Genomic DNA, 26835 nt, shown 5'->3' on the forward strand with positions numbered 1-26835 from the left:
TTCTACATAGTCAATTGCAAGAATGTACCAAAGCATTGGCAATTTGTTCAAAAGAATGAGAAATTGTTTTATGATTTCTACAAGTGACTAGATGATGTGGAGGTTGAACAAGTAGTTTTGAGAATTTCAGTTGTGATCTGAGAAATGTACCAAAGCAACTGAGAAAAACTGTAATAATTTGATTATTTGAAATCCAGTTTAATTTTATATGACACATGAATAGCCTACATTAATAATGAAAACCCTAAATATTTGTTATATATGTTACAGTCTTTTAATGGTAAAAATGCTTTTTTAGGAGAAGGTGTTTTCAATAAAACAACCTCAGCCACACTGAACTGACTTTATCATCCTGTCACCTTTTTTCTAAGAGCTTGTTTAAATGTTTCAAATTCTAACATGGGATGTGATGTTCTTCCCACGGTCTGTTTCATACAGGGTCAGATCTCTGAGGAATTAAACCGCTCAAGAGAGCATCGTACTCAGTTAAATTAATAACACATTAGACTATCTCAGACAAAATACGACAGACAGACAGACAGACAGACAGACAGACAGACAGATAGATAGATAGATAGATAGATAGATAGATAGATAGATAGATAGATAGATAGATAGATAGATAGATAGCGCGCTCTGAAGAAAGGCAGCAGTCCACGCGCTTTCTTAATCGCGTGAAGAGCGCGCGGGTCAGTGATGTCTTCTCACGCGGACCCACTTCACACGTAAACTGTTACAGGAGTTCAGGATCACATTTGACTCTTTTGTCTGAGGTATCGTTAAACATACATTTATATTTCTTCAAATACCACTGCAAGCTACAACTTTACATAATCTTTGTGACTTTTTTGTAACCTTTCTATTGTAACCTATTTTGTCTTGTAATTTCACATATTACGCACGTGAAGTAACATGCGTTTACAGGCTAACTGTTTAAACTGTTTAGAATAACAAATGAAAATAAGAGATGTCGTTTGCATCTGAATTACTCTTTAGAGATTCTTAACAGGAGGAGTTTGTGATGTCTGATTATACTGTAAATTCATGCCGCGAGTTTGATAACACGCATTCGTTTTATGTGAAGTTTCCTCTTTGAGAATATACTATGTGACATGGAGAAAACTGCAGTCTAACTGATTTTTGTTTGTTCGAAACTTAATATCAATTTGTCAAATACACCTATTAAGTATAATACATTTGAACGGAATGTTCACTGGCTCTGTGTGCTCTGTCTCATTGAAGAACATTTGTAGTTTGCTGAAGGAAATGTTGAATCGTTTTATTTATACGCAAACACAAATATGATATTATCTCTATCTTCAATTTTTCAGGTTGTTTAGTTCCGTCTCCTCGTCAAAACCCAATGTTCGTTCAAAGAACACCATTGCTTTGATTTGTACGCTATTACAAAGCTGCTTTAAAATGATGCGTGTTGTGGAAGGTGCTATACAAATAATAATGACTTGACTACTTAACTACATTTGTTGATAGTAATATTTTACATTTCGGAAGGTAACCTTTACACGGTAAAATCTAATTAGTTAACCGTACTTTAAAAAGCATGAAAATCGATTGCAAATGTACTTATTTGACAGTAAATGTACTTATTTGGCTCAAGTAAATTGAACTAGGAATAGTCCACTTTACTTGAGAAAAGAATATTCACTTGATTTTTTTTTTTTAAGCCAGTTGGTTTCCTCACTTAAAAAAAAAAAAAAAAAAGTAAAGTAAACTTATTACATTTTACAGTGTATTAATATGGTGTTTTATCCTACAATGCAAAATAGGCATCAATGATCTTAATAATAATAACATAAACAAAATATAACAAAATAGTTTATGATAACACCAAACTCTCAGTTTAGCCATAAAATAGTAAAACATCCCTTGTGTGCTGTTCGTTTGTGAGTCACACTTGTGGTGTTCACTGGTCAAAAGTTTTCATATAAAATAAGCAAATTTATGCTATCTCAATTTCAATAAAACCTTCATTTCAGTAAATTGAAAGAGTGTCAAAATATCACAATTTGTCATGCATTGGGGGTCTTTGGTGACATCTGCTGAAATTAAAAAAACAAAAACAAAAAAACAATTACATGTAATAACAACTACTGTATTTTCAGTGGCTTCGGTGCTCCATGTATTGGCTAACATAAGCTCATGTTCTAACAAACTTAATTTCTAGATATTGTCACAAGTTATGCATTGGATATACACCAATCAGCCACAACATTAAAACCACCTGCCTAATATTGTGTAGGTCCTCCTCGTGCCGCCAAATCAGTGCAAACCTCCATCTCAGAATTCTGAGATGCTATTCTTCTCACCACAGTTGTACAGAGCTACTGTACAGAGTTACCATAGACTTTGTCAGTTCAAACCAGTCTGGCCATTCTCTGTTGACTTCTCTCATCAAAAGGCATTTCCGTCCACAGAACTGCCACTCACTGGATGTTTTTTGTTTTTGGCACCATTCGGAGTAAACTCTAGAGACTGTTGTGCGTGAAAGACCCAGGAGATCAGCAGTTACAGAAATACTTAAACCAGCCCGTCTAGCACCAAAAATCATGCCACTGTCCAAATCACTGAGATCACATTTTTTCCCCATTATGATGGTTGATGTGGATATTAACTGAAGCTCCTACCCATATTTGCATGATTTTATGCACTGCACTGCTGCCACACGATTGGCTGATTAGATAATCGCATGGATGATTGTTGGTGCCAGATGGGCTGGTTTGAGTATACATTGCATCCGGAAAGTATTCACAGCGCTTCACTTTTTCCACATTTTGTTATGTTACAGCCTTATTCCAAAATTGATTAAATTCAGTATTTTCCTCAAAATTCAACAAACAATACCCCATAATGACAACATGAAAGAAGTTTGTTTGAAATCTTTGCAAATTTATTAAAAATAAAAAACGAAAAAAAAAAAATCACATGTACATAAGTATTCACAGCCTTTGCTCAATACTTTGTTGAAGCGCCTTTGGCACCAATTACAGCCTCAAGTCTTTTTGAGTATGATGCTACAAGCTTGGCACACCTATTTCTGGGCAGTTTCTCCCATTCTTCTTTGCAGGACCTCTCAAGCTCCATCAGGTTGGATGGGGTGCGTCGGTGCACAGCCATTTTCAGATCTCTCCAAGAGATGTTCAATCGGGTTCAAGTCTGGGCTCTGGCTGGGCCACTCAAGGACATTCACAGAGCTGTCCCGTAGCCACTCCTTTGTTATCTTGGCTGTGTGCTTAGGGTCGTTGTCCTGTTGGAAGATGAACCTTCTCCCCAGTCTGAGGTCCAGAGCACTCTGGAGCAGGTTTTCATCAAGGATGTCTCTGTACATTGCTGCATTCATCTTTCCCTCGATCCTGACTAGTCTCCCAGTTCCTGTTGCTGAAAAACATCCCCACAGCATGATGCTGCCACCACCATGCTTCATTGAAGGGATGGTATTGGCCAGGTGATGAGCGGTGCCTGGTTTCCTCCAGGCATGACGCTTGCCATTCAGGCCAAAGAGTTCAATCTTTGTTTCTCATTGTTTGAGAGTCCTTCAGGTGCCTTTTGGCAAACTCCAGGCGGGCTGTCATATGCCTTTTACTGAGGACTGACTTCCATCTGGCCACTCTACCTTACAGGCCTGAATGGTGGAGTGCTGCAGAGATGGTTGTTCTTCTGGAAGGTTTTCCTCTCTCCACAGAGAAACGCTGGAGCTCTGTCAGAGTGACCATCAGGTTCTTGGTCACCTCCCTGACTAAGGCCCTTCTCCCCCGATCGCTTAGTTTGGCCGGGCGGCCAGCTCTAGGAAGAGTCTTGGTGGTTCCAAACTTCTTCGATTTATGGATGATGGAGGCCACTGTGCTCATTGGGATTTTTCTGTACCCTTCCCCAGATCTGTGCCTCGATACAATCCTGTCTCGGAGGTCTACAGACAATTCCTTGGACTTCATGGCTTGGTTTGTGCTCTGACATGCACTGTTAACTGTAGTACCTTATATAGACAGGTGTGTGCCTTTCCAAATCATGTCCAATCAACTGAATTTACCACAGGTGAACTCCAATCAAGTTGTAGAAACATCTCAAGGATGATCAGTGGAAACAGGATGCACCTGAGCTCAATTTTGAGTGTCATGGCAAAGGCTGTGAATACTTATGTACATGTGATTTTTTTCGTTTTTTTATTTTTAATAAATTTGCAAAGATTTCAAACAAACTTCTTCACGTTGTCATTATGGGGTATTGTGTGTAGAATTTTGAGGAAAATAATGAATTTAATCCATTTTGGAATAAGGCTGTAACATAACAAAATGTGGAAAAAGTGAAGCGCTATGAATACTTTCCGGATGCACTGTATCTGTAACTGCTGATCTCCTGGGATTTTCATGCACAACAGTCTCTAGAATTTACTCAGAATGGTGCCAAAAACAAAAAACATCCAGTGAGCAGCAGTTCAGTGGATGGAAACGCCTTGTTGATGAGAGAGGTCAACAGAGAATGGCCAGACTGGTTTGAACTGACAAAGTCTATGGTAACTCAGATAACCGCTCTGTACAATTGTGGTGAGAAGAATATCATCTCAGAATGCTATTCTGAGATGCAGGTTGGCACTGTTTTGGCGGCACGTGGGGGACCTACACAATATTTGGCAGGTGGTTTTAATGTTGTGGCTGATCGGTGTATATTTAGACATTGTAAAAACTATTATTTGTCAGATTGTAGCAGTTTTTCTAAACCACTTGTGTTGAAGTGTCAGATTTTGCAATGATGCTCCAAAAAGCTGTCAAGTTACTATTGTGTTACCTGTCAATTATTTCAAACATCAATCATCAAAATTCCAGAATAAACTTTGTCACACAGGGGTCAGACTCAGACTTCGACCTGTGTGGTATGTTTGGTGTGTGTGGACAGGTTTGTCAATACGTGTGAGGGGCAAATGTCCTCATAAAAAATAAAATAAAGCTCTTAAATGGGTCAGATGATTTTGATCTTCAAATCTAGTGATGTGCACATGTTTGTGTGATGGTTAGGTTTAGGCGTAGAGTTTGGAAATAGAAAATATTGTTAGCCTGATATGAAATCAATGGAAGTCAATGAGAGATCACTAATATAGTCAAACAAACCTGTATGTATGCGTGGGTATGTGGGTGTGCGTGCGTGCATGTGTTTCCTGCATTGTGGATGTTTTATAGTCTTACCCCTTCATTTATGTGTGGTTGTGTTCTACATTGAGTCTGATTTATTGATTTTTATTTGACAAATAAAAAAAATAAAAAAATCTATTTCCCATTCACTTCCTATAGATTTTGTGTGTGTGTGTGTTTAGATAGCTAGTGGAGGAAAAGTAACCAAGTCTTGTACCACTCAGATAAAGGAAACAATTTTTTATTAAAGAAACAAAATCAAAATAAGTCAAAAATGACCCGAACACCACATGAGGGTTAAACTAATGATCTTTTTAAAAGAGATCTAGAGCCTGAAAGATAACTGATCTTCCATGTCCAAATCAACATATTGAGAAGCAGAAGAACTCACTTTAATGAAGCTATGCAAAATACAGTATTGTGTACAGTAAAATGCTTCAATTTTAACACAACAAATGATTTAGTAAAAGTAAAAAAACTTTTTTTTAACACATAGATTCCAATATTCCTGTAATCCCTTGCGTATTGAATAAAATAATAATAAAAACAGGTGTCTGTGCATCTGTTGCTCAAACAGAAGGGAGACTTTGTACGCACAATCTTCTGCTAACTGGGATTTATAAAGGAAAGTTTGCGCAGGTTCTGCTGTACGTACGGTTCTATAAATCTGAAAACTTTGACTTTTGTGCATATGCACACTTTTAGTATGAAATCTACTTCAAGTTTTATTCATTAGGCTCCTGGACTTTGACTGGGTCACTAGATTTTAATGTCACTATGTATTTTATTGTATGTTTATGGTCAGTGTTCTGTTAGAAGATCTCGATGCACTTGTGGATTGTTTTCCTCTTGCTCTGTGATTGGCTACACTTATAGTTCTTGATCCTTACAAGTTTTCTAGTAATTGCTGCAGACAATCATCCCCAGTCATGATGCTGCCACAACCATACATGATCACAAAGGAATTTGGTGTGTTAGTTATGAATGTTTAAAGTTGGACCCAATGTGCTGAATTCTGGACAATACAGCAAATGTTCATAACTCCATTTTGAGCAGATGATGACTAGCTTGAATCTGACTGGCTGATTGCTTAGTAACTTAAGACATTTGGGTGCTGGATGCACAAATAGTTGTCAGGCCACCTGGGAAACTACAGTAAGTTATGTTTTTAAGTTAGCAGGTTGCTACAATAGCCGCTTTTCCACTATCGAGCCAGTGCGAGCAAGGGCTATCATCTGGCCAGCCAGGGCCAATAGCCTCGGACCTCGAGCTGCAAGACCAAAATCAATCTGCATTCCCACCATCGGACCAATAACTCCGCAGCGTTGCCCAAAAACCTGCCCTTAATACACCGCTGCGGTGCCAATGTCACAAACCCTGCCTATTTCACAAGCAAGAGGGAAGCTCAAGCTGAGGTATCATGTTATCTAGTTATCTACAATTCAAGTATATATCGAATGTAAACAGCAAGATAAGTTAGTGTTGACAACTCACCGACTGTAACTTCCATGGTGTCCCGAGTGGTCTCTCCACTAACAGCGGGATGATGTCCCAGCATATCGTCTATGAAAGTTAACCAAACCATGGAAAGTAATTTCTTTAGTCTTCAATTTGTCCATTGGGCGTTTTAATGGATTTGGACTGTGCCAGCATTTTTTTATTTATTTTTTTCCCGAACCTGTACCGTTGTGGCTGGATACACAACCTTGGAAGTTCAACGAAACTCCGAAAACCTGCCTCAATCCCCAGTTGGCCTTTTTTGGCCCAAGGGTAATTGGCGGGCCACAGGCCATTGGCCGTTGGCCCAAGAAAGCCCAGAGGAGGCACGATGAAGCCCCGGAAGTGACAGTGGGAACACAACTGGCCCTGGCATGCACTAGCATGCCCTCAATTGGCCCGATAGTGGAAACTCAGCTATTGAGTGCTTTCTAGGATGAACCTTGTAAGATATTATTTTGATACCATAGAGTTTAGATTTACCCACCCAAACATCACTTTACTATGAACTTTCTTCACTGGTCAAATATTCCTTTACTGGTGAAAGATTCTAGTCATTTTACACATGGGCATCACTTTGTTTCAAAAAGTGGTGGGGACAATTTGGGCGATGGTGCTGGCTGTGACATCATACAACTCATGAATATTAATTAGATTATGCACAGATAATTTCAAATAATCTTTTACTGTTTTGATAAATAGTCATTCTTGAGGACCTATTCAAGTGCTCCAATTAATAATTCTAGGTGTAAGTGGGTTGGCGAAATCGTGTATGCAAAGTGGAAGCAATATACAGTAAATGAAGACGTCCCATTTATAAGATGTTGGTAGTGAACAATAGAAATAAAGACCATATGTGCCTTACGTTATTATGCACGGTAACTGCGTCATTCTTGAATGTCAGGTATATCTCTATGACATGCTCTTTATATTTTTGTGTTAAAAATAAAAAAAGGCTTAAAACTTCTGTCATAGTTATTTGTAAAAAATTCTGTCACAGCAGAGAGAAAGTGAAGCCATGTAAATATGGTTAAAATTAAAATGAATGATCTAGTTCAGGGGTCTGTAACTTTTTTGACATGAAGTGCCATTTTTAATTTATCTTGTTAATCACTGTGCCGACCCCTCTTTCCTCCCATGTATGTCCTATGTAGACCAATAAGGTGTGTTTTAAAAGTTTTAATGTGAAAATAATTTTATTTAGAATTTTTCTAATTTAATACTGTTTTATTTCTCATTGCAAAGTATATTATCAGCACAAGAGTTGAGTGAAAAGGTTAACTAAACAAAATAACATGAATTTTAGAGTTTTCTTAATATGTCCTCCTTCAGTAGTGAACTAGAAATTTTGTGGAAACTATTTCTTATTCTTTTTTGTGTGTGTGTTACGGCATTTGTTTAACAATTTCAAAATCATGAAACATTATTTCCAGGTTTAATTTAGATTTTGAACTTTGAACCCCACCATGTGTGTTTGTCTGTGTGTTTGCTCTTTTCCTTTAATTATGTATATAATTAAATAATTACTTGTGGTTTAGTGAGTGTGTAATCTCCTGCATTGACAGTGATATCCTCCTATTTACATCAAATGTTGTTCTGAAGCAAAATGTAAAAAGCTAAATGATTTTCACGAACTGTGCTCGTCAGTTGACTGTCGCAGTTTTGTCACACTTTATTAGTGTTCTGCTCATAACTAAATAAAACGTGGAGTAAATGATTACATCTGGTAGGTAGATTGGTAAGTTGGAATGCAAGTGCGAGGAACTTCATAATAATATACATACTCCTCTTTCTCACTTTTGCTCGCATGGCAGTGATTACCACTTTGCGTTCCAGTTGTGGCACACGCGCCATAGGTTGTATCAGTGCGTATCAGCAAAAATGAGTTAAGAAATATCATTTATCGTATCGGCCCAGAAATACCATAAGCATTCTTATTAAATATCGTTACTAATTGCAGCTGGATGGACTAACTCAACACAGTTTCCATTATCTCACTAATACAGGCATTTTGACCATTCACACACACCTGCAATAGCAAATTGTAAGTGCTCTTCTAGTGTGGGTACAGAGTCTGTATTTGGTAATATCGATACTGCAGAAAGACCGCTATCATTATATATTACTTAATATTAAATATATATTTATATTTAGTATAAACTTGATAGCGAAGCACTGGTACTTTTGACATCACTACAAGATGATAAAACCATTCAGGGCTTCACTGAAAACATTCGGGGCTTAAAGGTGCCCTCAGTAATTTTTTCCTCATTTAAAACGTTTTACTTCAAAATAAATTAATTGTAATTTTGAAACATATTAATAATATCATGACCACTCAAATGAGATGAAGACTCCAGTCATATCAGTAACCTTATAAAAGCTCTTTTATTATACATGGAGATGGTACTCTCATTGAGCTGCCATTTTGCAGCTGATTACTACTCACTTAATTTCAGTAACTGTCTGTTATTAGACAGTTTCACACAGGGATTAAAGGAGTCATGGCTGACTGTGAATACTAAATTTCTACAATGGCGTCTGAAACTGAAAACTATTGATTTTAAATTATGCTGCATCCAAGCCTCTAGGTGTCAGTGTAGGTCAATGATGACAATTACTGAGTGCACCTTTAAGCCCCCGTAGCCTGCCCTTGCACTGCGCATACTAGGTGGCCTCCAGACTGATGAAAGAAAAGACTAATATGTGCTACCTGTAGTTTATTTATTTATTTTTAATTTGTATCCCCTTTTCTCCCAATTTGGAATGCCCAATTCCCACTAGTAGGTCCTCAAGGTGGCGCGGCTACTCACCTCAATCCAGGTGACGGAGGACAAGTCTCAGTTGCCTCCGCTTCTGAGGCCGTCAATCTGCGCATTTTATCACGTGGCTCATTGTGCATGACACTACGGAGACTCCCAGCATGTGGAGGCTCATGCTACTCTCCGCGATCCACGCACAACTTACCACGCGCTCCACTGAGAGCGAGAACCACTAATCGCGACCACGAGGAGGTTACCACATGTGACTCTACCCACCCTAGCAACTGGACCAATTTGGTTGCTTAGGAGATCTGGCTGGAGTCACTCAGCACACCCTGGATTCGAACTTGTGACTCCAGGGGTAGTAGTCAGCGTCAATACTCACTGAGCTACCCAGGCCCCCTACCTGTAGTTTATTATGGAACAGTCCTGGTATTATAGAGTTGAAATGTAAATGTAATCCACATATAAAGTTACTATTGTCTGGGTAGTGCCATAAGCCATTTGCTGTGTAACAATAATATGCAAGTCCTGTGATGTCACTGTGCTGCTGGGCCTCATGGATTCAGCTCCATGGTGCCAGCCAGCTCTGTGAAGTTCTTTAGTACCTGTTTACTTGATTCCAAGTACTTACTTAATGATGATTTCACTTGATATTGTAATCGCAATTATTAATTTATATTAGAATTAATATAAAATGTGACATCTAGCGAATCTAAAGCAATTCCAAACTACCAACAGTGCTTTTTTCTTTGTTTCTAAAGATTCTTTTCGTCAGGTGATGGCTGCATTGCTCAAATAATTAAAGGTGCACTCAATAACTTTTGTCTTTGTGTCATCTTGGACTTACACTGACATCTAGCATCTTGGATGCAGCATCAATTAAACTCAATAGTTTTCAGTTTCAGATGTCATTGTAGAAATTTAGTATTCACAGTCAGCCATAACTCCTTTAATCAATGAGTGAAAGTGTCAAATAACAGGACGGTTACTGAGATTAAGCGAGTAGTATTCGGCTGGTCATGTGATTCTAACATGGCAGTCCCCATGTGCGGACCCTCTCCATGTAGAATAAAACAGCTTTTATAAGGTTACTGATATGACTGGAGTCTTCATTTTAATGTGAGTGGTCATGATTTCCTACATATATTGCAAAATTACAATCCATGTCTTTAGGAGTTAAACTTTTTTAATGAGAAAAAATTACTGAGTGCACCTTTAAATAAAGGAGTTGATGCTACTCGACTGGCACCAATACATTATCTTTACATTGTCTCATTAATGTTTTATGTTTAATCACTCTTAATGCTCTTTAGTGTACTTATTCAGTGCATGTGTTAACAAATACAGTTATTTCACTCACCAAGAACACAATAGACCGCAGTGATTTCTTCTATAGATTGCATTCATTCAAATGTATAACATTATTATACATAATAATCAGTCACGGCTCATCTCTACTGTAAGTGCAGGTGGGGCAGAGCCCGCTAAATTATTAATCCACTACATGTGCCCTTTTTGCTCCATAAAAACATAGATCCATATTATAAACTGCCAATAATTTAACTTGTTAAGCCGTAAATTTATTCAAAATACTGACACATGTATTTAATGGCAGGCTTAGTAAAAGTTTTTATTTTATTCGTAATGTAGCGGAAAACTCAGTTACACTTAATATGACACAAGCATGTGCGGGAGAAAATCTGCTGCCCACCCGAACTCCACAGCCAACCTTATTTCTTCCAATGGAAATTTGAGGTCAAATATGGAACTGCAACAAGCCCTAATTGTGACTCATTAGGGCAGAAATGAATCTGTCCCGCTTGCTGCTAAATGTAGTGCTGAGCCCAAGGTAACTTTAGTATCAGTGCATGTCAGTAGTGTGATGATTGCGAACATGGAAAGTGTTATTGATGAATGTGTGTGTAACAGCATGACGTTTCTATTGCAAATTCAATGCAGACTGACCATGAGGTAACTTGGTCCCAACTGGCCAGACTTAAAAATAGTTTGTCAATTAAAAGACAAGGGTAGATGGTAGCATGTATGACATGGTTTGGCTTGGCTGTTTACTATTTCCTACTTGAACATTTAATGTGATTAGAATTTGTTTTAATTATTATTATTAATTGGTGTGTGGAAACGTGTAAATAGCATGTAGATAGTTCTGTTGTCTTTTTTGTTACAATGTTTAAAGAATAGGCTATTTTGCCCTAAGAATGGCTGTAGCTTTCTCTCCCTCTCCTACATGTGGTTCTTCAAGAACATTTCAACATTATAAAGAACATTTGATTTAGATTTTGATCTTTGTCTTATTAGGAACATCCTGTATTAACATTAGAGTGTTCAATATCATAACTGAATTGCGACTGAAATACGTGACAGAGACAAATGTGAATTATGCGGGTTCAGTTTCAATCTCTCTAGTGCTGAGAAACATCACTCTCAGAGATTGTATTAATTTAGATGACCTGCTCCTTCAATACTGAAATGTTGGACATGATATGAATACAAAAATGGATGGATACAAATATCAATACAGGGATCTAAAGTATTCATACAAAATCATGAGAAAAGATTATGGTGATATATCGATATATGATTGTGTCATCACAGAGGACATACTAGGAGAGTGTGCTCACGTGTCACACACTTAATATTCTCCATGCATCCACTCTGAACTCCTGTTGTACTATGCCAGTGGATGAAGCTGGTTGTGACTGTTAGGAGAACGCACTAGTGGAGGTTATGCACTGTGAGTTTTAGCTATATGTGATAGCGACACCCAGTGTTCAGAATATGTATTTCATATAATTTCTCAATAGTGGGCCAAATTCTGTTCTATATCTCAAAGCTCTTGCGGGCTGCATCAGAGCAGGCTGTAGTTTGGACATCCTTGATAAAATAGGCGCTGTTTATGTTGGATTGAGATTTAATGACAGTAATTGCAACACAAAATTTGTGTGGTAACTCAACTCCTCTTATCTTCTAATTCCATGGTTACTTGTGTAAATTATTATCAGTGAAGCCTGGTCTTAAATGCATTTTTTAAGGTCACCTCTATGTGGAACTGAGCATTTAACTTCTGAATTTGTAGAACATTTTTAGTCATACGGCTATCATTACTATTTTAGTTTGCACATGGTTATTAGCCTCCACAAAACAGCAGTTTTGTTAACTTAATCATTTTAATAGCAAATTTGTTAAAATAAGGTGGAATAACTACATTCTTAAGCTTAATCGTGATTTTGTACAGTTTACAACAAAATGTATTTCATCTTGCTTTTCATCTACAGGTTAACACAATCTATTGGAGAACCTCATTGCTTCCAATACAGACTGCCATCATGAAAAATGAACAGTACCCTTCTGTACCAAGCAAAGAAAAGCAAGTGAACATCATCAATATCAAAGCCATAGAAGATATTGGCTATGACCTCCAAGATGCAATAGTAAGTCTCTTTTTTAACTCTTTAGCATGTCTAGCCAGTCACTCCATGTGGCAGCAGGTATGGTACATGATTCCTCGATATATAAATAACTAGCAATATATATAGCATATATAGCAATATATTTGATTTAAGTGTTTAACTCTTTGTTGTACTAAAAGTTACTGAAAGTATAGGCTTCTCTATAGTATATATGTTATTTTTTTTAACCCCTTTTCAACCAATTTGGAATGCCCAATTCCCACTACTTAGTAGGTCCTCTTGGTGGCACGGGTACTAACCTCAATCCAGGTGGCGGAGGACAAGTCTCAGTTGCCTCCGCTTCTGAGACCGTCGATCTGCGCATCTTATCGCGTGGCTCATTGTGCATGACACCGCGGAGACTCCGCATTTGGAGGCTCATGCTACTCTCCACGATCCACGCACAACTTACCACATGCCCCATTGAGAGCGAGAACCACTAATCGCGACCACGAGGAGGTTACCCCATGTGACTCTACCTTCCCTAGCAACCGGGCCAATTTGGTTGCTTAGGAGACCTGGCTGGAGTCACTCAGTACGCCCTGGATTCGAACTCGTGACTCCAGGCCTCATAGTATGTATGTTATTTAACCACAACAGGGATAAAACAACAACTATAAGTATGATTATGCCACCTCATTATTTTACAAAGACTTTTTTCTGTTCATAATTAATGGTGATTTGAAACAATTTATCCCCAATGAACTGATCTATGCTCCCAAAACCAATGCATATGAGTGAGGGCTTGAGTGAGGGCATCTTGGAGGATTTTAAATATATATGACTTTATAGTTTAGTCTAATATTAGCCCTTGGCACATCTCACTGATCTCAAGTAACAACAGGGATCAGTTGGTGACTTTAGGCTTGCTTCATTCTGAAAGACAGAAGGAACCAACATACAGACAGAAAACAGAGTTCAAGAATAAGACTGAGAGTGAGAACAGGTTGGGGATTTATTGCATGGTTAGGAGATGGATTTATCCGAGAATAAAAGTGGTTCATCTCCAACTCAAAACATCTGCAAACAAAGACACTTCTTTAGGGATGTGGTTTTTCATGGCAAATTTCAAGTGAGTGGGGCATGTATCAATATTTATTTTTGGAAGCTTATAGAGCTCTCTATTACCCTGTATTTAATAACGAATGTGCTATATCTGCCATTTACTATTACTTTTAATTTATTGATTATTTAATAAAGGTATAATACATACAGATCAATAGATAGATCGCTTCATGGTAAATTAATATGTACTAATGCTCTAATGTGCATTAAAAAATAAGCACAGGTTCCCATAAGTTGTAGGGGGAGGCCAGAGGAAATGTTATACCTCATAACAGAGTCAGCAGTTACTGGATCAGTTGCAGTCGCTGGACAAAAAAAGCTGACCTCATAAATAAGGACTTTGAAAAATATATCAGTAACACTTTACAATAAGGTTCCATTTGTTAACATTAGTTAATGCATTAGGAATCATAAACTAACAATGAACAAAATATTTTTCACAGCATTTATTCATGTTTGTTAATGTTAAATCGTTCATTGTTAGTTCATGTTAGTTCATAGTGCATTAACTAATATTAACAAACAACTTTTGATTTTAAAAATGTATTACTATATGTTGAAACAAACATGAACCAAGATTAATAAATGCTGTTAGTATTGTTCATGTTAACTATTGTTGTTAATAATGTTAGCATATGGAACCTTATTATAAAGTGTTATCAAAACTGTATATTTATAGTAATATAGTGATGTCTAAGATTACGTCTCATAATTTTTTTGCACTACATTTACATTTATTCATTTGGCAGATGCTTTTATCCAAAGCAAGAAAAACATAAGCGAATCATCTTAAGGTTTCAAAGTTTCACTAGCACTAAAATCCAGACCTCATTTTATAGGGAACACGCCATGCAAACAGTACATTATTATACACATAGATGTATGCCATATTTTAATGGTACACACTAGAATATTGATAGACAGATTTCAATAAACAGTACACCTACTTTGTATAATGATTTACTTCTGTGCAACACTGTTATATAATTATAGCGGGTCAGCTATACGGAAAGGAGGGAGTGTTTTTTTGTTTGAATTTAAAGCTGTTTAAAGCCCAAGTTTAACAAGGTTGTGTGTGGCAGGTTGCCAACATTAATTGTAACTGTTGGATTTTGTCATTTATTGTTTTGTTTTTTGTTTTTTTACTTTTCATATATGTGTTTTGCATATTACTTGCAATTGCATTGTTGTTGCTGTTTAGCTCCAATGTGACATTAAAGAAGCATAAAAGCACCATTAAAGTTGTCAATATGACTGGTGCATTATATTCAAAGTCTCTTGAAGACAGAATAAAAGCCAGAGGGTTTTAAAGTCAAGAAATGACAAATTAAATTGTATTATTGTATAATATAACTATATTATTATTATTATTATTAACAATAATAATTTATTACAAATTACAATAATATTTAAATTGAGTAATGTGATATCCTATCACAACTAAAATGAACATGAAAGAGATCCACTAAAGAATCCATACCTCAATCCAGTTGCCTCCACTTCTGAGACCGTCAATCTGCGCATTTTATCGCGTGGCTCGTTGTGCATGACACCGTGGAGACGTGGCGGACGCTTTTATCCAGGGATCGCTTTTACATCGCTTTTATCTCATTCATTTACTGGCTAGAACTGGCTTCACATGTTCACTGAAGATTTTCAAACAAATGGTTTTGGTGCATCCCTAATAAAAAAACATTTAGAATTCAATTATTGCAAACAAAGTCTAATTTAAAATAATAATTTTACGTTTTGGTTTTTGGACCAGTGTGTCCAGAATTTTCAGTTTCAGCCAAGCATTTTTTCACATTCATCCCTTTCTTTTCTTATTGAATACGATTAACTCACATGCTGAACTGAACAAACAATTAGCGCCCTTTCATTCAGTCAGCCACCAGATCCTCGTTCATGAACAAGGTGTCTGATTCCTTCATTTTGATCACGAACGAGAGTATCAGTACATTCAGTTCGTTCATGAACTAGATGGCTCGTCTCGTTCAGGCTCAAATGGCTGACTTGTTCAGTGAAGGGGAGTATTCGTTCTGAGGGTCAAATCAATGATCACAGCCTGCACTCGAATGCTATTGGCCCATGCTATAGTCAGTCTTTACAGGCAAGAGAAGTCTTGCCTGTTTAAACTAGAGCTCATTGGCTCAGAGGATCCCAAAGAGAGAGACTTCAGATTCTTTCACTTAAAAGATTCATTTAAAAAGGCAAATTCATTCATCAACGAAAATCACTTGTGCAGACATTTTGGCATTTTCTGGACCAATTTTGTTGAAAATTCTGCTGAATTCTGTGGAATGGATTTAAATATGGTAAAATTTCTAAAACAGAGTTGAGAGTACTACAGACTTTTGTCTGCTCAACGTATTATCAAATTAGCTAAAATATTTAATAAAACACACAAGGGGTGGGAGATGTACAGACATTTGTTAATGATGGGTGTCCCAAATCTGCAGTTTCTACGGATTTGAGTTTTCTGCAGAAGTTTTCTGATGCCAGTCCCCTATCCTCCCTATATCCAGCGAGGACGGAATAATGAGCACAGAGAGTTTTAGGATGATTTGTCGCTGACTTAAGCCTTGCGTCTCTACTCTTCTCAATCTTAAACTGCTTCGCCTGTTCAGTGCGTTCATGGCGTTTTGCTGCTCCCTCTGGCAATTGGTCAATTGGTTGCTTTTAGCTCAATCCGAGAAACAAACGTGCAAGCGCAGGGATATGCTGCTTACACCTCTGGAGAATTTAGGCCTCAAAGTCAATTGGGCAAAAAGTGTCTTGGTGCCTAGTCAGCAAGTTTCCTTCTTGTGTATGAAGTTAGACTCGGTGGTCATGTAGGTGCATCTAAATAATGAATGCAATAAATCCACTGGGACTTTAATAGTTTCAAGTCGGGGGTAGAGGTACTGCTGCGAAAGCTTTCAGTGGGCCTTGGGTTTGATGGCCGCTGCAGCTGCCTTAACCCCTCTGGGCTAGTTACATATAAGGCCTTTCAAATGTTGGGTCAGCTCAAGAGTCCCTCATCACATGTGGCAACAACATGGTCGCTTACATCTCCTAGTGACACGCGTTGTTTAGCCGCACTAGTAATGTGGAGAACACCTGTGTTTTATCAGAAGAGCGTTGTGCTCAGCCTAGTGGCCAGATGCATCTTACACAAACTGGGAAGCACTGTGCAATGGTTGTCTGGCCTTCGGCATCTGTACAGGTGCGCAAACTTCTTGTTGCATAAATCACCTAGAACTGCTTGCAGTCTTTCTGGCTTTGAGAGCTTTTTGGATAAATAAATGTGCAGGGCTTTCACGTTCTGATCCACATGGATAACCATGCAGTTGTTGTGCAACATAAATCGCCCTGGTCGTTGTGCTTGGATGCCATAGTTCACTAATGACCAATGAAATGCAGTGTGCATTCCCTCCTATCCACTTATTACACCAAGTGCAAGGTTTGTGAAGAGAAGTAACTGTGCTGCTAGTTGCGCAGAAGTGGCCCAACAGCCCATGGTTCCCAGAGCTGGTAGAGCTGTTAAATGCTTCCCTATGGGAAATTCCCTTGAGGAAGGATCTGCTCTCGCTAGTTCAAGGCATGAAGTGGCATTCCCAGCAGGAGCTGTGGAGTCTTCATGTTTGGCCCCTGAACGGGGCTCTTTTGAAATACTAGGGTTACTTCATCCATGCTTAAAGTGTTCATCACTGCCATAATGACCGGTCATAACCTCTTGAATGGTTTATCTGTGGGCAAACACCCTCTGGTCAGAAATGTTTTTGTGTGGTGCAAGACGGCTGAGACCCTCTCGTCCCACTACCATCCCATTCTGGGGCTTAGCGTTGGTATTAAAAAGAAGGTTCCCCGTTTGAGCCACGCCCTGCATTAAGCTTACTCAAACTTTCTTTGAAGACTGTGCTCCTTCTCTCTTTGGCTTCTGTCAAATGTGTCGGGAACCTTCAGGCCTTGTTACTCAACGACTTAGAGTTTGGACTGGGCTTTTCAAAAGCAGTTCTCAAGCCCAGATAGGGTTAAGTGCGCAAAGTGCTAGCCACTCCCTTTATGGCACAGGTTGTCAAACTTCAAGCATTCTCTCTTCCTCTCTTTGAGTTGGACGAGGCTAAGAAGTTGCACATGCTTTGCCCTTTGAGGGTATTATGCATATACATTGACCGAACGAGTCAGTTCAGGCTCTCTTAACAGCTCTTTTTAAGGTTTGGTGGCCATTCAAAGGGTCTGGCCATCTCCAAGTAAAGACTTTCTCACTGGGTTGTTGATGCCATTGTGCTCTCTTACGATTTGCAAGGCATACAGTGTCCCATGGGTGTCAAGGTTCATTCCACCAGGAGCATGGCATCCACCTGGGCGTGGACGAAGGACATGTCCTTAGAGGACATCTGTCTGGCTGCAGGCTGGGCTTCCCCTAACACCTTTGCCAGGTTCTATAACTTGGATGTCTCCTCCCTCTCCTCCCAAGTTTCTGCTGTTGTCATTGTTTATTCAGGCTGTTCATTTGATGGCCATTCATTCCTTTAATTTGTTCAATACCTCACTAACTTGTTGGTTAGTTTCATTGTATTATGTGTTCAGTCTAGGGATTTGTTTTCCAAAAGCATCGTCAGCCTAAGTAGATCATAGAAACCATTGGCGCTAATGGTCTCTATGATCAACTTAAGCTTGCGATGCTTTTGGAAAACGCAGCTCAGGACCATTTTCTCTTTCTCTTTAATCCAATTGTGTGGGAATAAGAGGATGTGAGCAGTGTGTCGGCTAGTGTCATTCTTTCCCTCGATCGGTGTCCGTTCTGCTATATTCCTTCCCACTGGATGAGAAGGTGAGTTTTAGAATTTGTTTCCTAGTATTCTAGTATGGTTAGTGTTGTCACTGTCTTACTGCTTAGCCATGAATAGTTTATTGTTCTTCCTCTTACTTCCTATTTTTTAATCTGAAGGTTTGGTTATGTCAATGCCTTTTCACTACCCTGATGGCTATTAGGCATTGCCCCAGTGTGATTGAATCAGTAGCAAGGTGTAATGACATAGGCTTACATAGCGTCAGCTACTGATGGAGTGTCGAAGTGACCAACTTGAAAGGGAATGTCTCAGTTACGACTGTAATCTTGGTTCCCTGACATGAGGGAACGAGACGCTGCATACACTTGACACACTACTGATTTCTTGCTGTTAAGGGACCATGAGAGGTGCTCTCCTCCCTTCAGTCTAAAAAATCTTGGCTAAATGGGGCTGTGCTTCGGTTTATATGCCCACTATTTCATGCGCATAGGGGGCGGAGCACCAAGCGACATCTGCCAGTTACATAGGCGTGATTTTGCCATGGATATTTAATCTAAAGTTAAGGTTATCAAGATTTTAAAAAATAAATGTTTTAAATTTTATCCTGTAAGAGCATATAAATTATGGCCACATATGCACTGTAGTGAACTTGACCATATACTGTATATCTCCATAAAGAGAGACACATGGTACAATCATAGATACATTTTGATAGCTCCTGCTGCTTATGACTGCCATGCTGTAGGCTACAACATATTCTGCCAGAGCACATTTGAACCAAGAGGAAAAGCTGAATTTTTGATGAATATAATTTTAAATGTAAGATTAGAGATCTGGTATTTTGGGGAAACCTGGCCTGTATAAGTTTAAATAATGTTTTCTATTGAAAAATTCTAAAACTAAAATTTGTATTACATTGATCACTTGTAATTGCACAAACATTTTTCAATGTTATCCTGTTAGTTTGTCATGCAGCTAAAGATCCCATATTTCTGTGTACTATTTGTACTATTGCATAGACAGGGAAACATACAATAATGACATATTTATAGAATGTGATTATAAAGGATTTTATATTTGAAAAACTTTAGAGATATACAAATGTATATGAATCCTTTGGGGTTCAAAAAATCAGAATCAGGAAATGAGTGAAACACACGTTAATATTACACACCGTAACATCGACTGTGTTTTACCTACAATTCATGCTTAAGGTTTGATGATAATTAAATCCAACCATAAAAGGGGTGAAAATAATTATTCTTTTATTAGTCCCATTTGGAGGTCATTTGAATATAAATAAGCCATTAAAAAGGTTTTTTTTTTTCTCAGAAAAAGTTTCCAACATATATTCTCCACTAAGATCACCCTGAACATTTAAGATGTTTCACAAAGATAATCATTTTTTATATATTTCAAAATATAATCTTTTGTCAAATTGTATTAACAGAGTTTAATTGCCTATATATTTTATAAGGGATGTAGGACATTTTGTTCCAGCAAATAATTACACTCATTGTTAAAGCTGGTCAGTTTTCTGCTGAGTTCAGACACATCTTGACCTTTCACTGGACAAACACACACACACACACACACACACACACACACACACACACACACACACACACACACACACACACATACACATAAACACACACACAGCGTGGCTAATGTTTGGCCCTCCCTTCTCCTCTCAGCTCCTGAACTCTCTCACTCCCGAGGAGAACACACAATGCCGGCGAGGTCTGTACTTCCAGGATGGCAAGCGACATGTGGACTACATCCTCACTTACCAGATCAAAAAGACCAGCAGCTCACGCTCACGCCGACACACGTCACACCTCACAGACAACGCCTTCACTCGAACCCTGCGAAGGGGTCGAGTGCCGCCTCCACCCCCACCCAAAGATGACCCTGAAGTGGGCTTGCCCAACCACAGCACGGACCACCACGATGACGACAAGTGTTTACGGCGTGAAGAGTTTGAGGGTAACCTGATGGCGATGGGTCTGGAGCTGGAGCGTGACGAAGAGGTACGTGTCTTTTTCCTCATTATGAAGGGATGTGATTGTGATGGGGACAGTCCTGCATTCCACCACTGCTTTACTGCACCGCAGGGCTTTTGTTTTGTCATTTGTCTGAGCTTGACTGCTTGTACTTGATCACTCACCCTGAAAATGTGCACAAATGACACATTGTCATGTCACATGGCACTGACCATGGCATTACACAACAAAAAATCCCACCTATTTTGAGCTGACATTGGACCATTAGGTGTCCCTTTCACTTGATTGTTCCTAGTTGATTCTTGCCGTTTGTAAGTTGTATAAAAAAAAATTCTAAGCAGTGACACCCCTGGTCACCACCTTTTGTTGTGTTAAAGCATCACTGGTACCAGCACTTGTTGTGTTTTGGATGCTGGTTCCCATCCACAAGATGCTAGTGTGATGGTCTCTCCACCAGGCTTTTTAACTATCTTTTCTTGTTTAAGAGATGCCAATGCTATGTAGAGCATTAAGAACTCATAAATCATGAGTCATGTCAATGTATGCATTGTAAATTTCATGTTTCCATCAACTGGCCAAAGCAATGATGATGGCAAGATGACAACTGTCGAGATGAGCCTTTTTTGGACCTGGCTGTAAGATGTCAGGATGAATGAGACCCCCTGCCCTGGAATCTCTGTAAGACTGTTATAGACTATACAGCCACTATACAGCCTGATGCGTATTTTACACAAAAATGGAAATAGCTTTTCGAAAACTGAAATCTCTAATATGAATGGCTTACTTTTCTTAATTTTCATGAATCCTGGAGGGTTATTATAGCAGGGGTTTTCAAACTGGGGTCCGGGAACCCCCAGGGGGCCGCAATGGGGCACTAGGGGGTTTGAGGAAAATGTCAGTAAAAATGAAAAGAAAAACATTTTACCAAATTTGACATTGTTAATTTTTCATTCTGCCTTCTAAAGTCTGGAATTAAATTTCAATCATACATTATGAAATCCATTAACATTTCTTTAATAGTAGGTAGAAAAATATAGAGTGTAAAAGTACAGTGACAATATAAAAGTCAACCATTTAATTTTGCCCACCTTTTCCACCTTTTCTTACGCTGATGTGTTGAATGATTCATAACACTTTGTTTTCTGGTCTCCAGTGTTTTTACTCGCATCAGTGTATGTTTTTAATGGATAAGGTGATGTTTAGTATATTACATTTGTAAAAATTGCCAAAAATAAAGAAATAAATATGTGGCTCCATAGTGCCGATACTTTACAGAGTTGCGATGAGCGTCTTTTGACAGTACCTCACCCGAGTGGGTAGATGACATGAAGCAGTGGCCAGAGGTTAGTTACTTTGATATAATTCACTTAAAGTACTTCAAGATTTTATGACAGCCAACAACTGCACAAGTTCATTTTAACTCCAAATTACACTTAAAATTGTTGTTCTTTGTCTGGATCACTTGTTTCGGTAAGGTTTTACATTGCTTTTTATGAAGACCGGAATCTAGTGGCATTCAGATTCGCCGCCCAGTAGATGCTCAGGAAGACTGTGAATAATATCACACTTAACATTTTTCACACACAGTATAAATGGGTCTCTTTATACATGAAAGTATATAGCTGCCTTTATATTTTAGGAAGAGGGTCCCTCACAATGCAGTCATCATTTTTGGGGGTCCTTGGCATTAAAAAGTATGAAAACCGGGAAACAAAGTCATGTTTACAAGTTTCCATACTGATACAATGACCACTTCTGAGAAAGTACAAGTCACTGTATTTTCCAAAGTTTGGTGAGGTTCATGGAATGTGAGGCCATTCTTATTAGTAAACTGTTTATTCCACTTTATTTTCTGAGTTTTTTGGGGGGGAAATAATTGGTACTTGTGACTTTTGGGTGGACAGAAATTCTGACCACAAAGTCTTAATTTAAAATGCACATAAAGTTAGTTGGATGGAAACATAATAGTTGAATGGAAACCCAGCAATTGTTGTGGTATTATCAATTTCATTTTATGTACATGTACATTCATTCAGCAAGCACTTTATACAAAGCAAATTAGAAATGAGAAATCATACATGGTTCATCCAAAGGAGACCGAAGGTGTGATGCAGTGAATCAGCAATAAAATAGCAGAGAATTATGAGTTAAGTCTGTTAATAGTTATGAGTCAAGTGCTTATGGGAGAGTTTTTTAAAGATAATTCTAATGGATTTGGGAAGATCTTTCCACCATCGGGGTACATTGAGAGTCAAAGTTCAGGAGAGTGATTTTGTGCCTCTTTGTTTTGGCACCATGAGGCAACGCTTACTCACCGAGGTTTCTGAAGGGCACTGTCAGGGTGGGGTGAGAGACAGGACTCCTCCTGGTATCCCAACGGGAACATAAAACAAAATAAAAAGACAGACAACACAAACACTTAACAAAGAACAGGAAACATAAAAGAAAGGGAGGGGAGGGAGGGAGGGAAACCAGGGAGGGAGTTTAAGGAAAGGGGAGGGGTCTGGAGGCCTCAGGATGGAGGCAACACAGGAATGGGCGATGGCCGCTTAGCAGGGGGCAGGGAACTGGGTGACAACTGCTGGACAGGGTTCAGGGGGGAATGGCTCAGGGGGCGGAGAACTGGCAGTGGCAGGGGGCGCCTGGGTAACAAGAGCCCTTCTCCTCCTTCTCTTCCAGGCGGCCAGGAGCACTGCTATGGGAGCGGCCGTCATGACTGAGGACACTGGAACTGGGACAGCTGAGTCTTCAGGCACTGGCTCATTGGCCATGGCAGGCGTGGACGACAGCTCATTGGCCGTGGTGGGCGTGGGCGCTGGCTGCAGCAGGGAAACGGCCCTCGTGGCCGTGGACATAGGCAGTGGCAGGGAAACGGTCTCAACATCAAACAACAATCTAGCAAAGATACTGAGAACACGACAGGCTTAAGAACGTAGTGAATTAGGGGAGAACAGGTGTTGCTTGGCCCGCTAATCAGTGGCATGATCAGCGTTTCCCCGGAAATAATCAGTGTTCCCATGGAAACGCCGATCATGCATGCCAGCCGTGCCTGCGAGACATGAGGGAGTGAAAATGACAAAACATACAAAACAAACTGACAAACTCACCGGAGCTGTGACAGTGACTGCTACCACTGTCTCCCTCGCTGGGGGGGACCACTTACGAAATCCATTGCTATGTTCATCCAGGGTCTTGAAGGGACAGGCAGTGGTTGGAGGAAACAAGCTGGGGGTTCACATGATGTCTTATTAGTTGCACAAATGGGGCAAGCGCTACAAATCGATGTAAGTCCTGTGCTAATAATGGCCACCAGAATTGCTGTCTAATGAGTGTCTGAGTGTGAGTTGCCCCTGGATGACAAGTGACATTGGATGAGTGACCCCACTGAAGCACCTGCCTGATGTGCTGCACATGGTCCTGGATATTCTGGGAGAACATCAGAATATCATCAAGACAAGACAAACACAAAACGACCGACCATGTCTCTAAGCATGTCATTCACGAGCCACTGGAAAACGGCGGTTCGAAGGCTGAGGACATCAACGGTACAGGATAGCGATTCTTCACTGTGATGTCATTCATCCCCCAATAATTTATATAGGGTCTAAGCGAGCCATCCTTCTTCTCCACGAAGAAGAACCCTGCCCCTGCCAGCGAAGAGGAAGGGCGAATTAGACCGGCAGCCAGAGAATCATTGATTAACCTGTTCATGGTCTCCCTCTCGGGAGCCAAGAGCGAATACAGCTGTTCCCGAGGCAGCGAAGTGCCAAGAAGCTGTTCAATCACACAGTCATTTGGGCGATGAGGAGGAAGGGTCATGGTGCGGGACCGGCTGAACACCGCCTCAAGTCATGGTATGTCAACGGTACTCCAGAAAAGTCCACCGGTTCATCCTGCAATGAAACACAAGACTGGACAGTGGAAAGAGCAGAGTTAAGACAGTGCGACAAACAGTAAGGACCCCAAGCAAGAACAGTGTTGGTTGACCAATCTGTGTGTGGGTTGTGCTTTTCCAACCAAGGATGCCCCAACACTACCGGTGCCGATGGAGATTAGATTAGGTAGAAGGACAACTGCGCCGTATGATTCCCAGAGACGAAGGTGACCGGCTTTGTGGATTGAATGATGACGGACAGCAGCGTACCACTTAGGGTGTGGGCGGTGATGGGTCTCCAACAAATAAATCTCATCCAGAATGTTGTCGGAAAGACCATGCAGAAATCGATCCCACATAGCGTGGTCATTCCACTCACAAGAAGCAGCTAGGGTGTGAAATTCAACTGCATAATCTGATACTCGTCCATCTCCTTGAAACAGTCCAGATAAAAAGCTCGCCGCCTCCCGACCTTGAGCCGAGTGAACAAACACTCGGTGGAGCTCAGTGGTAAACAGGGTTGGGGAGCAACGGAATACATGTAACGGGATTACGTATTTAAAATACAAAATATAAGTAACTGTATTCAACTACAGTTACAATTTAAATAATTGGTAATTAGAATATAGTTACATTCAAAAAGTATTTAGATTACTGAAGAGATTACTTTGCATTTTATTGTCATTTGTTGCATTTAATATTTAGTCCTTTCAGATGGAAAACATTTATACATATAAATGATGCGATCCAAAGTGCATTTGAACAGCGGTGAAACACTTTCTTATGATGTGTTACATTCATACGAGCAGAAGGAAGTTTGAAGTAAGTTTGGAGCAGAAGAAATAGAAATAAACCTTGTGTAAATTGTCAGCTTTACACTAAGCTAAAATGCTATTTCTAGCCATTTTACATGCACGTTACCAGGCACGATCATATTTTTTTATCAAGAAAATTCACGTTAGATCATAATTTCTTTTTTCTAGTAAGTCCTTTGATATTAGGGCAAAAATCATATTCTTGATAATAATTTTTGTATTGTTTTCCTGTAAAAATATCTAAAAATCCTCAAAACAAGATCAATTTGATTTATCTTGTTTTAGAAACAACACTGCATAAGATATTTTGGTTTTTCAGAGAATGTATTTTTAACATGTGTATTTTGTCTTACTGTACTGGCAGAGTTTTTATAGTCAAAACACGTGAAAAAAATCTACCAATGCTGAAGAAGTAATCCAAAGAATTTAGAATACATTACCGACCTGGAGTAATCTAACGGAATCACAACATCACAAACTTTGTTTTGAGGCAAAAAAGTATTTGGAAAAACAGACATAAAGACAAAGGTACAAAGCTGTGTACTTACCGCCTTTCATGAAGGCACGAACTATAATCCCATGAAGCAAAGATGTCATTAAATAAAAAACAATGGGAATATATGAAACTATTGATTTTAGGTTGTTGATTATAAGTATAGATACAATATAGTTCCCTATCTGTCACTCACTCAAAGTTGTGTCGATGTAGTGACACTAAGGGTCACTCTTGGGAGCCCGAGACACGTCTGGTCTTTGATAAAAGGCCAGTGAAAATTGGCGAGTGGTATTTGCATGCCACTCCCCCGGACATACGTGTATAAAAGGAGCTGGTATGCAACCACTCATTCAGATTTTCTCTTCGGAGCCGAACGGTCATGTTCACTGAGCTGAATTCCCACGACTGTTCATTCACCTCTGCTGGATCTGATGGCACATTGCAGCGGCTTTTCCCTCCTCTGCACTGGTGCACTGCAGAGAATGCCCCTGGGTGCTTCGGCAGAAATAACAGTATATTTCACTAAAAGAGCGGCACACATGGAACATCTTTTTAAAGACACGATTGTGTGTTATTCCTGGTTGCGCTCGTTATCTCTCGCCTTCTGACGGTCACGATCACTGACATTCGTGTCTGGACACTGCTTACGTGGAGACAGCGTTCGTGGATGGTCATGTACTCATTTCGAGGACATGTCCATGGCAACGATGCGGTTGCGGCTTGCCTTCGTAAGAAAGCAAGCCACCCAGAGGCTCCCCGCCTCGGTCCTTTTACCCACGGGTATGAGGCCAGTGCGGCTAGCACTGGGGGCGATTTGGGGACCTCAATGGGACTGCCGCCACCGGGTATCCCCCCGCAGACCTCCCATTCCCCAGCACTCTCGTCTGCCCCGATCGGGCTTCTGGATGAGTCCGCCTCTTATTCAGAGCCCGCG

At 39.6% G+C, this 26835-nt stretch overlaps 1 protein-coding gene across 3 annotated transcripts in view; it reads left to right on the forward strand.

The window, feature by feature from the left end:
• Nucleotides 1–449: 449 nt before the first annotated feature.
• The window catches only part of LOC127435764 (anoctamin-1), a 105871-nt gene continuing 79485 nt past the window's right edge, over nt 450–26835 (forward strand). For all 3 annotated transcript variants that reach the window (XM_051689439.1, XM_051689441.1, XM_051689440.1), the window contains exons 1-3: nt 450–773; nt 12697–12852; nt 20408–20743. In XM_051689439.1, the coding sequence (XP_051545399.1) occupies nt 12748–12852; nt 20408–20743 (441 nt within the window). In that variant the 5' untranslated portion in view covers nt 450–773; nt 12697–12747. The remainder of the gene's footprint in view (nt 774–12696; nt 12853–20407; nt 20744–26835) is intronic.

Source organism: Myxocyprinus asiaticus, chromosome 46, assembly GCF_019703515.2.
Source record: "Myxocyprinus asiaticus isolate MX2 ecotype Aquarium Trade chromosome 46, UBuf_Myxa_2, whole genome shotgun sequence".
Classification (NCBI taxonomy): domain Eukaryota; kingdom Metazoa; phylum Chordata; class Actinopteri; order Cypriniformes; family Catostomidae; genus Myxocyprinus; species Myxocyprinus asiaticus.